Source organism: Acomys minous, assembly GCF_964271855.1.
Source record: "Acomys minous genome assembly, chromosome: 6".
NCBI classification, from domain to species: Eukaryota; Metazoa; Chordata; class Mammalia; order Rodentia; family Muridae; genus Acomys; species Acomys minous.
In genome coordinates, this window is record NC_140487.1 from 127,525,327 (window position 1) to 127,540,158 (window position 14,832).

Here is a 14,832-nt window from a genome sequence, read left to right on the forward strand (position 1 = left end):
GCTCCTAAGAGTACTTGCTACTCTTGCAGATGACCCAGATTGGGTTCCAGCACCCACATACCGGCTTACAGCCCCCTGCAACTCCAGCTCCAGGGTGTCCAATCCTGCTGGCCTCTGGCACCTGCATACACTAACACACTCAGGTTCACACATAGACATAAGAAGTGTCAAACTTCAGAGAGCCCAGTCCTAGCAACAATCCTGGTAGGGGGCAGTGACTCTGCATGTACCGGGGTATTTGAAAAGAGCAGAAAAACAGAAGACACATTGTTAGCAACGTGCACCTGTGAGGGTAAGTAAGAACAGCAGCTGGGTCCTCTGCACACACCCCCTGACTGGGCTGAGGCACCGCCTTGCCGCTTCTGTGAAGACGGCTCTCCCTTCTCCCATCTTCCGCAACACATTCCAACCTTTTTGACATGTCTATTTTGGAAACACTTTATTGTTTTCCTTATTACATGACAAATGTAAAAATCCAAGCATTACAGAATATATAAAAGGTTCATTTCAAAAATAAACTCAGGCTGGGCATGGTAGCACACACCTTTAATCCCAGCATGCAGGAAGCAGAGGCAGAACTCTGAGTTAGAGGCCAGACTGATGTTCACAGTGAACCCCAGGCCAGCCAGAGCTACACAGTGAGATCCGGTCTCAGGAAGGAAAAAGGAAAAAAGGTACTATACAGTACATGATGTAGGAAATTAGTACTTGGTCCATCTCATCCCTGCCGAAGCCCCAGGATTGCTGCGCTCACAGCGTGGCATCCCCTCAGACTATCTCTGCACGCTGACACACATTTCAACCAAATATCAGGTACAGTGGTGCTCACCTGTAATCCCAGCTCCAGGGATGAGGCAGGAGGATCAGGTCATTCTCTGCATCTGTGCATTTCACGGCTTCCCATCTCTACACAGAAGCTTAACCTGCTGCAGTTGTGGATACATGTGTGTATCAGTGTTGAGTCATGAAATTCATGGCAGCCATTACTAGCCCATTAAGAGCAGCAGTCTGACGCAGCTGACGACAGCACCACAGCCAGCCGTGCAGCAGAACATCCTGCATGCTCCTTACGAACGCAAACATTTTCCCAGAAGCACCATTTCCTTCAGAGGAATGTAGTCAGAGCTGCCATTCTCAGTGCAAAGGGAGGCCATAGAAGCACAAACCAGCACCAGCTGTCCTCCGCACACTGGGCTGTCAGAGGCTGCAGAAGCAAACTGGGAAGGTACTGTGATCAGATGTGTTGGAAAGACTCGTAAAGACTTTCCTAGAACCTTCTAGAGTGACAAAACACACAGCCCATCAGCACTGCAGCCACCTTGAAGAGGGCATGGCATGTGTCACCGGCGCTTCCGAGCAGGCCGCTTCCGAGTGGGCTGCTTCCCCTTGGCTCCTGTGTGGGGCCGGTAGATCCTGCTGCGGTCGCACTGCAGCTTGTGTACAGTCTTCTTGTGGCAGGCGATGTGCACCAGCTTCAGGTTCTCGGCGGTGAAGAGCAGGCTGTAGAAGTACTCCCAGTCCACTGCCCTCCCGTCGCGGGTCGCCTCAGCCAGCGTGGGCACCACGGTGCGCTTCTTCTCTATCCTGCAAGTCACAGAGAGACAGCCGCTCACAGCAGGGCCTACCACAGCCGACAACCCTGCTGTCCTGGTTAGTCTTTTGTCAACTTGACACAGCTAGGGCCATCTAGGAAGAGGGAACCTCGACTGAGAAAATGCCTTTATCGGACTGCTGTGTGTGCAAGTCTGTGAGGCATCTTCTTGATTAACGATTGATGTGGGAAGGCCCAGCCCACTGTGGGCAGTGCCACCCCAAGCCCCTCCCTCCCCAAGTTGCTTTTGGTCAGTGTTTATCACAGCAATAGAAACCCTAAGACGAGGTGTGTGAGGACCTTGAAGATTCTTAAGGAGCCTGAGCTGGGAACAGCCCAGAAGGACAGAGGCACTGAAACGGATGAGACTCACAGATGAATCACCACAGGCGCCCAGCACCACACGCCAAAAACTGCTGATGCTGGGTGGTCCCTGACAGGGGCCATGGGTGGACACGGTCAGTGTGGCAGAGCCCACCAGAGGCGCCCAGCACCACGCTCTGTAGACTGGTGACACTGGCCTGTCCCTGATGGGCCATGGGTGGACACGGTCAGTGTGGCAGCGTCCAGTGCAAGCTGCTTGTCTCACTTCGTAACGTAAATGGTGGGCGCTGCTTAACATACTGAAAAGAACGCAAGAAGGCTGGGCCAGGACCCCGCACGGCCAGACAACCAAGCCAGCCTCGCTGTGTGTACCTCTCAGCTCCTGACGACTCCTGTTTGCACCCATTTTACACCGGTGCCCACAGAGCCCCAAGCCCGTGTCTCCCACAGGCATGTGATCCTAGTATGCATGACCAATGTCACACAGAAATGGCAAGTAAAATCAATGTCATGTTACTCCAGAGCCACCGAAAGTGGGACGTCTACAGGGAACATTGGAGATCCACTCTGCAGAGACACCTTGACAAGCCAGCAGTGGAACAACAGTCATCAAAGAGAAACTCGGATCCAAACAGCCGCAGCAAGAAGAGCGGAGTGGAAGGCAGCCACCGCCCCACCTTCATCATGTCACAGCTCTGGAGCCTGGCAGCCCAAGCCATTGCACAGTGGTCCCGTCTGGTCAGCGCCCGCCCCCTGGCTTGTCCTTCCTCATACAGCAGCGGGAATGACATCATTTCCCCCTGTCTCCCAAAGGAGCTACCTCCAGATGGGGTCTCACTAGGTGACAGTTACACTGTGTGGCTGGGGTGGGAGGAGCCAGAGCAGGAAGTTACCCTGAAACAGCATCACTGAGCCAACGCCCATGGCAACCCAAGAGTCTGCAGAGGAGAGTTGGAACTCTTCGGAACGGAAGACAAGTCAGGGCAGAACCAAACACAAAGGTCCGTCCCTGGATGTACTTCACTCTCAGTCAAGGGGAATCAAGCCAATCTCCACTGAAAAGGCAGGATGCTGACTGAAAGTGGCTCCCATGAGCAGATGCCAGGAAACAGTGTCATCAGCCTCCTTCTCAGGAGTGCCGAGGGACCCAGATGCCTGTCATGGCAGGCTCAGTGTAAGACAGCCTCTCCCCACTCACTCCACGGGAGAAGTTCCGAGGGAGAGCTCACCCTCAGAGCCTTCCCACAGAAGACTAGGACCACTCGTTAGCCCACCCACGGCAGGCAGGGAGCAGAGGGGTGAGTGGCACCAGTGGGTACTGACCGTGAAAACATAAGCCCCTGTGCAGGCTTCAGGTCAGGTGGGACAATACTGAAAACAAGAGACGCCCTCTTGGTGGCAACCGGAGCTCAGCCAAGGGAAAGGTGAGACAAAGCGCAGAGTGGCATGGAGAGCCGCGGCCTCTCTCAGGCACCAGGGCACAGGAAGGAGGAGCCGAGCGACGTGAAATGACAGAGAAGCTCTGGGAACTGCAGGGCCTGCCAAAGACCCACACGTCAGAACAGTCAGTCACACTGATCTCACAACACTAAGACCAGGCACAGCTGGAGACGTGGCCCTGAACGACTGTTAAAACACAGACAAAGCAGAGAACAAGAGAAGCCGAAGACAAGCAGAGCATAGAATTATAAGCAAAAACTGCTGTAGTGAAACACAGGGCAAAGCCAGCGCGGAGGAGTGGGCAGACACTCCTGCACCTGCGGGGATTCAGGGCCTGTGCTCACTAGGGCCTGGAGTTAGTGTGCTGGATGCAGCGCCTCAGACCCTGAGAGTCTCCTAGGGCTCAGCACAGCCACCCCATCAGGGTGTGATAAAAGATATTATAGACGTGCCAAAAAAAATAGCAACGTCTGTCAAGAAAGAATTAGTGCCCAGGACAAGACAAGAGTAAACAAGAGCAAAGCAGAACAACACGAGAGCCATGCATGGCGGAGAGCTACAGAGGCCACGGCCTTCCCAGGAACTAAATAAAAGCAGCAAAGTGGGTGCTCACCTCAGACAGGAAAAGGCAGAGGCGCAGTGACACCGAGTGGCGGCAGGACATGACGCAGCTTGCATCACGTGAGCCAGAAGGCTGCAAAGTCTCCACAGGGCCCACAGGGCCTGGAGGTCTGAACCACAGCAGTCTTTCTCATCTGGAGCACGCACCAGACCCAAGACACCCTCATGATGCAGGGCGGGGCCCAAGGCTGCGTTCCTCACCAGCTGTGGATGCACCCAGTCCTCAGATCAGCCTGCCAGGCATGGAACTGGGAGACCAATGTTTCACCTCAGAGAGCGTCTCAGAGCCCTCAGCATTGGATGATGGTGAGTACTCAGAATGGCCTAGGGAGTCTGCAAACAGGTGAAGACGTCCGTGCTGTTCGCCTGAGCTGTGGGGACGGACAGAGCACTGCAGAACCAGGGAGCAGCAGCACACACACAGGTCCGCACATTAACAGGGCACATTTCCGGACAGTGGTTCCCTTGGCAACAGGGAAGGGGCACCGAGTACAGAGGGCTAAAGGGGTCCCCAACTGTAACACACTTTGTATATACTTTTAATAATTTTGATTCCAAGAGTCAGAAAGCCACTGGGGGTACTTGGGCACTTCGCCTTCATAAAGCAAGTGCCACAACTACAGAAGCGCGTTCCTGCCCTGCCCTGGCTCACCACAAGAGGCTGAGCTTGCCCGACTGTGGACCATCCTGCTGGCCCTGACCTCCCACATCAGAGCCTTGGTGCTGGCTCCTCTGGCTCAGACACACAGCATACAGCCTCTTAGGGCCCAACACAGGGCCATAAAGAGCCAGGTCATCAGATCAAAGCACAGATAGGGGCGGGAGGGCAAAGGGACAGCTTAGCATCAGGCACTGGCAGCAGGTAGGACAGGAGCATCTCTACAGAGGCCCCTTCCATAAAGCATGTGTATGAGGGGAGGGGTGGGGGTCTGTCCCTGGGCCTGAACCACACAGGTGTGACGTACCAGACCTGAGATGCCTGAGCGGGGTTAGGACCCCAACCACATGTGTGTCCCCAGTGGTGACACTAGTGGCTGACAGACACTCACACATGATCCAGGTTCCAGGTGCTGAAGAGGATCCGGCTCTCCCTGTTGCCATAGGGGTTGATGGAGTGCTTGGAAAGACAGCTCTCCAGGTCAAAGGGGCCCTGCAGTGACCAAGGGCGCAGGTTGGAAAGGCTGCAGTTGGGAGCTTACTGCTCTCCTCCCAGCCAGCAAGCTTGCTAAGAGCAGGCCCACGAAGCGCTCGCTCAGTTCATGAACAGACATCTTAACCAGGCACATGGCAACACCTATGTCCCCGGCACTCAGGGCAGAGGCAGGAGGATTGTGAGTTTCGGGCCAGGGAGGTGGCTCTGAAGGAAGAAGCAGTTGCCACACAAGCTGGAAAACCAGGTTTGACTCCTGGAGCCCGTGTAAAAGCCATGTGGTTTGTCCTCTGACCACAGGCATGCTGTGGCATGTGCACACTCACACACACACATTAGACACATATACACAAGAATAAAATAAATATTAAGTCAGCCTGGGCTATAGAGTGAGCTTAAGTCCAGGCTCAAGGGCACAGTCAGACTTCATCTTCAAACAACTAAGTTGCCTGCTGTTCTGCAGAGGTTGAAAATTCTCTCCTGGCCGGAGAGTGGTTACGAGCAGTGCCTGCTCTTTAGAGGACTTGGGCTTGGCTCCCACCCAACACCATGCGTGGCTCACAACCACCTGCGACCTCAGTCCCAGGGATGTGCAGCCTCTTCTGGCTTCCACAAGGCACACGTGTGCAGACAATCACGCAGACAAACACCCACGCACATCAAATAAGCACTTATTTTAATTGTCTTGTGACTCCTACCTGCCTCCTGACATTCCATTACCCTCGATCTTATATTCTGAGTTTCCAAAAGATGAAGGTGCCTCCGTGCCTGTCACTAGAGACACCATTCTTTCCGAGGCCCCTCCACAGGTCCACAGAGGAGCAGGCCTGTTATTCCCAGCATGCTCTGCTCCTGTGACACCCCAAAAACTGCACACCACCATCCCCACCTTCCTTCTGCATTTTGACCGTGAGGGCCACCAGCATGTCCTCTCAGGCCAGCAGCTGAACATCCTCCCAGCCTCTCGCCCTTAGCGGCCCAGAACAAAGGGCAGGAAGCTTACCTGGCAGGAAAACCAGCCTTCTGCGGTACAGAGGCGGCTGCTGGCCTCTGCACCTCTGTCGAAATAGCTGCCATTGTACTGCACGGCCTTGAGCTTCTGGCACATGGCGTTAAGGACCCGCATGTACTCTTCTCGGGCTGCGGTGTCCACCACGGAGGTGTAAGCGCTTACCTGCAAGAGTGAGCCAGAGGCACTGCTGAGCCTGAGCACACGCCTGTCCACGCCCTAACCATGCGGTTCAGTTACCAAGCCACGGCATGCACCGGTCGTCAGGAACCTGCCCCAGCCTAGTCCTACAGTCAGGGAGTCTGCCCGCTGCTCAACTGCCACAGCCTGGGTAACGGCTCTAGGCCCGTGGAACGGAGTCAGCAATAGAAGAATGCAGAGTCAAGACCAGGCAGTCACCACGGCTACCTCAAGTTCAGAGCGCAGGACCCCAGAACGTTAGCAGCCATGCCACACTGAGTGGGTTATGCCAGGTTTGGGGAGTACAGGGGCAGCACGCAGCCCTTTTGGTGCCCCTGCAGCACTTTCCACTGACAATGAGGAGCCTCACATGAAAACAAGCAGACAGTGAAGACCAAGCTGACCCCGCTTTGAGAGGTAGAGGAGGAAGGTGAAAGGTCTAAAAACTTTTCCAAAGTCAGAAGACTTCGATATGCCCAAAAGGGGGAAAAAATGAACAAAGTATTGGAGAAAAAGTACCACTGCATTATGAAGATGCCATCGGCACAATGGAGGAGACAGAACTAATCCTTAATGGGGTTAGGCTCACATCAGAGCACTTGCCAGTTGCACAGGGTCAAGCTGGCGTTGCTCTAGGACAGTAGGATGCCTGCCAGACAGAAGGGGAGCGAGAGGGATCAAAGGACAGAGCCTTGAAAGGTCCTCATGACTGCCGGACAATGGGATGGAAGACTGAGGTGCGAAGAGAACAGGTGCATGAGACAGGCAGGGCTCGCTTCTCTGAGGTACACACACCTCCGCTGACGCAGGAGCAACCTTACAGTTACGCATCAGTGGAGGGGTGGCAACCCCACCACCCACTCCGTCCTGTGCTGAACACTTACTGCAAGACATAATCGTGGCCTTACCTCCCTCAGGTAGCCCCGGATCCGGCTCTCGCAGCTGTATCTGAGGTAGCCAGACTTATTCCTGAATCGAGACTCCAAACCTGCAAGAAAGACGGCACCCTGGAGTCCACAGGAGGACTGTGGCCAGAAAGGGGGAGGGGAGGCAGCAGCTGCAGGGATGGCCCCAGGGTGTGCATGCTCTCCAGCCGTCCCAGAGAACTGGTTTTGACGCATTGCAAACACTATGAGAGGTTTCTGATTGGCTGGCCCTCGAACCCTCGGATCTCAGTCACTGACACTGGCCACCCACGGATGAACATTAAGGACAGCGTGCTGCGTGAGCTGAACAGCGGGGCTCCACTCGTACGAGGTGCCACGTGGAGGAGGAGGACATGTACAGGGGTCCCATCTAGAGAGCTGGAAACTGGAGAGAGAAGGGTGGGCTGCAGAGCCACAGAGCATGGCTCTGACAGAAAGGGGTTCGAACAACAAATGCCAGTGACGAGGACAGGACCGGGGGAGGTGCGTGCATGTGCTGAGACACACTAACTTCGCACCATCGGACATCTCTGCGATAGACTCTCCCAACCATAGGCCTTTGATCCATCTGAAACCCTCACATCTGACCAGGGGTGGTGCAACACGCATAGTGTGTCTAGGCCAGCCAGGGTGACACGGAGAAACCCTGTCTCCAAAATAATAAAACCACAAACAAAAACCCTTACACCTGAACTAAGTATGTAGCTTGTTATCTGTTTTAAAGGACTTAAGCTTGTGTGTGTGTGTCTGCATGTGGTGTGTATGGATGTGCACATGTGTGTGCACATCTGTGCAGGTGTGCTTGCCCACGCACGCTCATGCAAAGGGCAGAGGTCACCACTGGATGTCTTCCCCTTTCACTCTCCATCCTTATTTATTGAGACAGGACCTCTCACTAAGCTGGAGCTCACTGTTGGGGCTATACAGACTGACCAGTGAGCCCCACGGATCTGCCTGACTCTGTCCCACAACACTGAGGTCAGATATGCGCTACCACACCTGGGTTTACATGGGTGCTGGGATCTAAACTCAGGTCCTAGTGCTTAAGCAGCAAGCCCTGCCCACTGAGCCATCAGGCCCTCATAGACTGTTAAGCAGCAAGCCCTGCCCACTGAGCCATCAGGCCCTCATGGACTGTTAAGCAGCAAGCCCTGCCCACTGAACCATCAGGCCCTCATAGACTGTTTTTCTTTAGGGACCAACCAACTACTCCTTTTCTAGGATTACATTGCATTAGGTACCTTAAATGACCTTAGGGTGATAAGAAGTATACAGGAGGGACCCCTGAAGTTTGCTGGCCAGTCAGTCAAGCCTGACAGGCTCCAGCCGATGTGTACCTGCCTCAATGGTACTCCTGAAGTGTGATGCCCAGGGTTCTCCTCTTCATCTCTCTGTCTCTCTGTCTCTCTGTCTCTCTCTCTCTGTCTCTCTGTCTCTCTCTCTCTCTCTCTCTCTCTCTGTGTGTGTGTGTGTGTGTGTGTGTGTGTGTGTGTGTGTCGTATGTGTCTCAAGGTAAGGTGATAAATTCCAAGTTCCATGATTTTTGGAAGAATGTTAAAAAAACAATAATAACTACTTTTTTTAAAAAAGGCTATTTCCAGGCTGCCCAGGACACTGCCTGCACCCATGAGTCCTGGATGGACGGCTTCCCACGGACACCTTTTGTTATCACCCACTCAAGACCAGTCCACCCTTGGTTGGGAATCACTGTGATCTGAAATGGACAGAGATCCTCCTGAGAGGCTCTCTGCTGCCCTCCCAGACATCCTGGCCACCACGGCCACCCCAGCCCACTGACCTTCAAACCAGGCTGGATCCTGCTCCCGGGTCTCCGCACTGATGTTCTGGCTTACGTGGTGCAGAAGGTCGGCCAGCAGCCTCTGCCTCAATGGGGCCTGCTCATCTGACAGCAGCTGCCGTGCAGCCTGGATGACCCCAGCATGTGGCTCATTAAACACGCTGAGGAAGCGTGTGATGTCACTCACATCTGCAACCACCAGGAGACAAACAGAAACCCAGTCATGCTGCTCTGGCTCCCAGAAGAGGATCCTGTCCACTCAGCCTAGAGCCTGCCAGAAGTCAAAACTCTGCTGCCACCGATGCTTACCGTGGCCTGACGCCTCCACTGGGGTGACACTACCAGTTCCATTCCTCTGGCCACCTCCTGTCAGGTAATGGGGTTACAGTATTCTAGAAAAGCATTACCCCAGCACACTTGCTCTTCTTCTGGCCTTCTCCTTTGGACCCCATTTTCAGGCCTTCCAACCCTTCTCCCCACTTTTCCCTGGGAGCCTTCCCCACAAGTGCCGACAGTGATCTTTCCAAGAAAGCTAAATGCCGAGTGAATTCTCCTGAGGAGCTTGAGCAGACAGGAACAAACATAATTCAGGAACTTGTGAGGAGCACAGACCGCCGCAGCGTCAGGCTGCAGAAGTAAGTCCTGCACACCAGGAGATGCAGACAACACAGGAGAGAACCTCAGGAGGCCAGGGCTTGTCCAGAGGTCCCTGGACAGTGCAAATACACAGTGAAGAAAATGACAACCCAGATGTCACCAAAGTCAGAACCTTTGAAGCTGGGTGTGGGGGCACATGCCTGGAATGCCAGCAGTAGGGAGGTAGAGGCAGGAGAATCACAAGTTTTAGGCAGCCTTAGCTACAGAACGAATTTAAGGCCAGTCTCAGCTGCGTGTAACCTTGTACCCCCACCCCCACCCCACTCCCGCAAATCTGAACCTTTTGCATGAAAGCAGCTAGGCCAGTTAGCTCAGCTGGTTGGAGCTCTGTTCCAATAAAGAGAATGAAAATCTACAGAGACGGGAGATGTTTGAAAACCACATTATCTGACATCGAACTCATAACCAGGATGTTGGGGGGGGGGGGTTGCGGTAAATACTTAAACAGCTTTAAAAATCCGATTAAGAAACACAAAAGATGCAAAGAATCCCATCACCAAGGAGAACCTGCAGGTAGCAAATAGGAGCCTAGGAAGATAACGCCCAATCCCATTAGCCACCGGGGAAATTTGGATTAAGGCCACAATGAGCTGTCATCACACATCCACCTAGAATAGCTTGAATAAAAACCATGATCCCTGATAGCAGTTCAGCACTCACCTGTTGAAGAACAGCTCTGAGCAAAGGTAAGCCCTCCCCTGCCCTGCCCTGCCCAGTCCAGCCCTGCCCTGCCCTGCCCTGCCCAGTCCAGCCCTGCCCTGCCCTGCCCTGCCCTGCCCAGTCCAGCTCTGCGGTACCTTCCCTCAATCCTTCACCTCTTGGCAGTTGCAAAATAAAAAAAAAAAAAAAGTAAAACCACTGAACAGAGTTCTTCAGCAAAAGCTTTTGACATCGGGCGTCCCTGGTCTACTCCTGCCTAGACCCCCTGGACCCGGCCTTAAACCGTGTGGGTCCCTCCCACCTCCAAAGTGTTCCTACTCACAGCCTTGCCAGGTCTGGCCAGCGGTGAGCAACAGGAGCTCGGTGTCCTTAGGGAGCCCCGGGAAGTAGTCGTCAGTCACCTCCGTGCCATCTTCGTACAAGCACAGCCGGGAGCCGGGCACCGGGAGCTGGAGGACAGGAAGATCGGCTTGTCCCACAACAGTCCTGGCTTCTAGGCTGCCAGCTCAGGGTACCGCCTAACTCAGGGTTAGAGCCCAGCGCCCGTCCAAGGCCACCCAAGGGGACGGAAACCGTGCGGGTGGTAGCCAGGGTGCTCGCCCTGCAGTGCCCGCCCTGAATCCCCGGGGCTACCTGGAAGCGGACGCAGCCCTTGCGCAGCAGCTCCTGGCAGCTCCGGGCAGCTACGCCGAACTTGCACGCGCTGTGTAGGGCTCGCAACTTGACGCTCTTAGGTTGGCTGAGCACCGCGCACATGGCAGGGCTGCGGCAGCGGACTCTGCTTGCACCGGGTGAGGATGGCTGACCCTCTCTCTCAACGCGCCCCGCCCGAAACTGTGGAGCACAGGCGCATCCCGGAACGGTTTTCTCTACCTAGGCAGAGTGCTACCCGGAACGTCCAGGCACCGGACCTATCCCCAGCCAGGATCCGCGGGGCCGGGCTGCGCGCGCAGGCGCCGTGGGCCAGCCGCGCAGGCGCACAGCGCGGGCCGGCCTGGTTGCCATGGGAGCGCAGCTGCGGCCCGGGCGCTGGGCAGAGGCAGCCCGGGCTGCTCCTCCGCTGCCCTCGCCTCTGTGGCCCGGGGTTGGGGCGGCTGGACCGAGGCCCCTCCGAAGGTAACGGAGGCCGGATCGCAGCGCCCCGCCTGCTCTTCTCCGCGGCGCCCTGTGACCCCGCGCGGCCTCGGTCCTCAGCGGCCACCCGCGGCGGAGGCTTCCTGACACCTGGCCTTGAAGGGACGGAGGCCTTCCGGCCGCGCATCTGGCTGGGCCTTAGCGTTGGCAGTCAGGTTCGAGCCTCGCCTTGTCCTCTTCTGGATGCGTTTCTGAACAAGACCAGTTGCCGCAGGAATAAAGGCTGTAGCTCCTGCCCCGGGTAGGCTACCCTTCTTTCCGTGTTGTTTGGGGGTTTTGTGAGTTGCGTTTGGCTGGACACACTTCTTAAGCTTTAAGATTCTCAGAAGCACTTTCAGTCCTTAAGATTAATTGCTCCCAAGTCATTACTTAATATTGTAACATTTACGTTTCCTTGAAAAGAAAACTGGAAACATTTCATTTCCTTGTAACAAAATGTTTGGAAGTCGCTGCCTTGAGTTTGGGACTTAGGGCTGGAAAGATGGATTTAAAGCCTAGGCTCACAACCAAAAATGTAAGAGTTTGGGCTTAGTTACTCTTTGTAAGTAAGGCTAGGGTAAGTGTCACCTGACAACTGCTGGCTGTGGCTGCCGTAGGGGCAGCTGCGATGCCACCCACCTGTAGTGACCAGCTAGTCACCCAGCACTGCACAGATCCAGAAGCCTGTGTGGTGGGTTTTGTGTAAAGCCAAGGAGTAGGAGGTGGAAGGTCTTCTGCAGAGTAAGAGAATGAAAATTAATGCCTTTGCGGATGTGGGGATTTGAGGCCTGGCGCTTTGGTTTTATTGGAGATACCCTTGTATCTGCATTCTGTCTGTTAGTCTCTGTGCACCACAGAGGGTGCTGGTTAAAACAGAGACTCACACCCAGATGAGCACAACTGTTCGCAAGGTAGACAGGCCTGCTTTTTTCTTCTTTTCTTCTTCTCTTCTTCTCCTCCTTCTCCTCCTCCTCCTCCTCCTCCTCCTCCTCCTCCTCTTCTTCTTCTTCTTCTTCTTCTTCTTCTCACTATATGTAGCTCTAGGCCTACTTACATAGACCATGCTGACCTCAAACTCACAAGAGAACTTCCTTCCAAGTGCTGGGATTAAAGGTGTGCCACCCCTAGCTTAGGCCAGCCTCATGAAGATGACCAAAGGATTGGAGAAGTCAGAACCAAGGGTGTACCTGTAAGTGCTGGTAAAAGTTGGCTCTTCTCTACAATTCAAGCCATAGCCAGACAAAATACCCAAGATGCTGAGCCAGGAGGACCACTGTGAGTTTGAAGCCAGTCTAGATTACATACCAAGTTCTAGGCCAATCAGGGCTAAATATGAGACGCTTGTCTCAAAAACAAAAACAAAAGGTCAAAGGAGAAGCATGTTACATCACCCAGCTCTGCTTATGTACTGCTCAGGATTATTTTCTGGGTCTGCTGTGAGGTGACAGCCATGAGAAACTCGGTGTAGGAGATTTAACAGTGACTCGCCGTTCTAAGTAATAATTTAGTACATCCACCAGCTAACACCAGGCAGACATTGATTCTTGAAGTGGTCCTCCCCAAAGCTGGTGAAGGTGAGCGGAAAGATCTAGATTACACACCAAGCATGTTCACACGAGCAGGGTTCCTGTGAGCTAGTTTGGCAGTGACACCCTAAAGAGTATATGTCAGTGATGCATCTTATGCCAAGAGACTTCCAGAGGGCTTCTTTGTCCTGCGTTAGGAGGAGTGTCTTTTCTTCTGGTGATTTACTTCGCCACCAGTTGGCTTGCTGAGCAGGTGTTTGATTGGCATGTACTGAGAAGTGACCATGAAGCCATAAGCATTTTAGGTCACACTGAGGGCCCACGTGTTGCCCTCTGGCAGTGCTGCTGCCCAAGGTTAGCTCTACTTAGCCAGAGCCTCCTCAGCAGCCCCAGACTCTAGTGCTAGGAGTCTCTGTGGGGAGAAAGCTCCTCTGCTGTGGCCTCTGCACAGGCCTGGGATTGAGTGGTACTGGTTCCTTCTGGGCAACACACGGCTGTTCCCGTTTGTGAACCTCACTGTGCATGGGTGTGGAATTCATGAACTGTCCAAGCCTAGGAAAGTGTCAGCAGGCCCCAGCAGAGCCACTAGAGCGAAGCGCACTCTGCAGGGTGCCAAGCAGCAAAGCAGACATCACTGCACTGCATCCTGCAAATGCTGATGGTGAGCTAGGATACAGGTCAGTTCCCCAAAACAAATCCAACCGAAAGATCCACTCAGCCAGCGTTTCCTCCTCAGGCTCCCTGGGCTGGGCCATGTCTCCCCTCAGCTTGGCAGCCTGGCTTCCAGCTGACTGTGTTAGAATAGGCAGTGCCGCTCTTCCTTCACTAGCACTGGGAGCACCGCCCTGCTGCCTGCCCCTCCCCCACTGAGGGCGCCTAGCCTTGCCCCGCTGCTAGAAACTCTAGTTTCAGGGGGAAACTGACAACTACTTGTCCCCATTGGGGGGGGGGGCTGCCTAGTGGGCGTCGCTGGGAGGTTTTCCACACACTCTCAGGATCTGGGAGCCAGCGAGTGATCCTGGCCCGGCTTGTTGTCAGGTAAAATGTCCTGAGTCAGGCTGTCAGCCCAGCTGTGCTGGCTTCTGCCCCGGTTCACCTATCCGAACTGCTTTCCTTAGGGCTGCTATGCTAACAGGCTGCTCCTCCACACCCATTACCAGCTGGAAGTTTCCTCAGGAAGCAGAGAGATACTTTGTACCCTACCGAAAGCTTTGGTTTTGCCCTGAGGGTATTACAAACCAGATGGCTGAGACCTTCAGACCCAGAGGGCTGTCACCAAGGACAAGTGAGGAGTAGGGTCTTCTGCCTTTTCTAGTTTCCCATAGTCCCAGTGTCTGGCAGTGTGTGGCATCCACCCTTTTTGTGTCTGTGCCTCCGCTTCCTGCGTGTGTTTATTGGAGTGTGGTGTGTGTGTGTACATGTGTGTGTGTGTGTGTGTACATGTGTGTGTACATGTGTGTGCACATGTGTGCATTCATGCGCATGTGTGGTTCTGGAGATGAAGTCTTAGTCTTCTTATGTACACCAGCCACTTTGGATTCCCCCAAGTAAGGTGATATTAATTTATCACATCTGCGGAGACCCCAGTAAGGTCACATTCACCCTGCAGCAAAGCCTGTGTCTGTTCATCAGTAAGAACGCAGTTTTCAGCCAGAAGCACAGCCCAGACTTTTGGGAACATCAAAATAACTTAAATGGTACGTTAAATAGAATTAGGACATCCATTTTAAAAAATTAGTAAGTTCTGTAGACAGACTAGCCTTTTGAGAGTGGTGGGCAATCCTGAGTGTGTGTGGCTTACCCTGTACGGCATGAGCTAACCTACATCTGACCTAGT

General features: G+C 54.0%; 2 protein-coding genes across 8 annotated transcripts in view; one reads left to right on the forward strand and one right to left on the reverse strand.

Annotated features, from left to right (window-relative positions):
• Positions 1–426: 426 nt before the first annotated feature.
• Positions 427–11,125, reverse strand: DFFB (DNA fragmentation factor subunit beta). 3 transcript variants are annotated; one of them, XM_084788231.1, is made up of 8 exons: positions 10,990–11,125; positions 10,679–10,805; positions 9,040–9,228; positions 7,224–7,303; positions 6,130–6,300; positions 5,026–5,126; positions 1,319–1,584; positions 427–1,217 (listed from the first exon to the last, which is right to left on the reverse strand). In XM_084788231.1, the coding sequence occupies exons 1-7, from the start codon at positions 11,110–11,112 to the stop codon at positions 1,341–1,343; spliced, it is 1,035 nt and encodes a 344-aa protein (XP_084644357.1). In that variant the 5' UTR covers positions 11,113–11,125; the 3' UTR covers positions 427–1,217; positions 1,319–1,340. The 3 variants fall into 3 exon arrangements, 2 of the variants coding, with proteins under 2 accessions (XP_084644357.1, XP_084644356.1); XR_014780423.1 differs by lacking the exons at positions 427–1,217; positions 1,319–1,584 and adding exons at positions 2,706–3,453; positions 3,969–4,347; XM_084788230.1 differs by having other exon boundaries at positions 427–1,584.
• A 28-nt stretch (positions 11,126–11,153) lies between these two features.
• The window catches only part of CEP104 (centrosomal protein 104), a gene marked incomplete at its 5' end in the record, with an annotated part of 35,793 nt that continues 32,114 nt past the window's right edge, over positions 11,154–14,832 (forward strand). For 3 of the 5 annotated variants that reach the window (XM_084788226.1, XM_084788227.1, XM_084788228.1), the window contains one exon: positions 11,592–11,731. Coding sequence is in view for 2 of the 5 variants with exons in the window: in XM_084788224.1 (XP_084644350.1) it covers positions 11,154–11,731 (578 nt within the window). Of the gene's footprint in view, positions 11,732–14,832 lie in introns of all 5 variants that reach the window. The other 2 variants (XM_084788224.1, XM_084788225.1) reach the window with 1 other exon arrangement.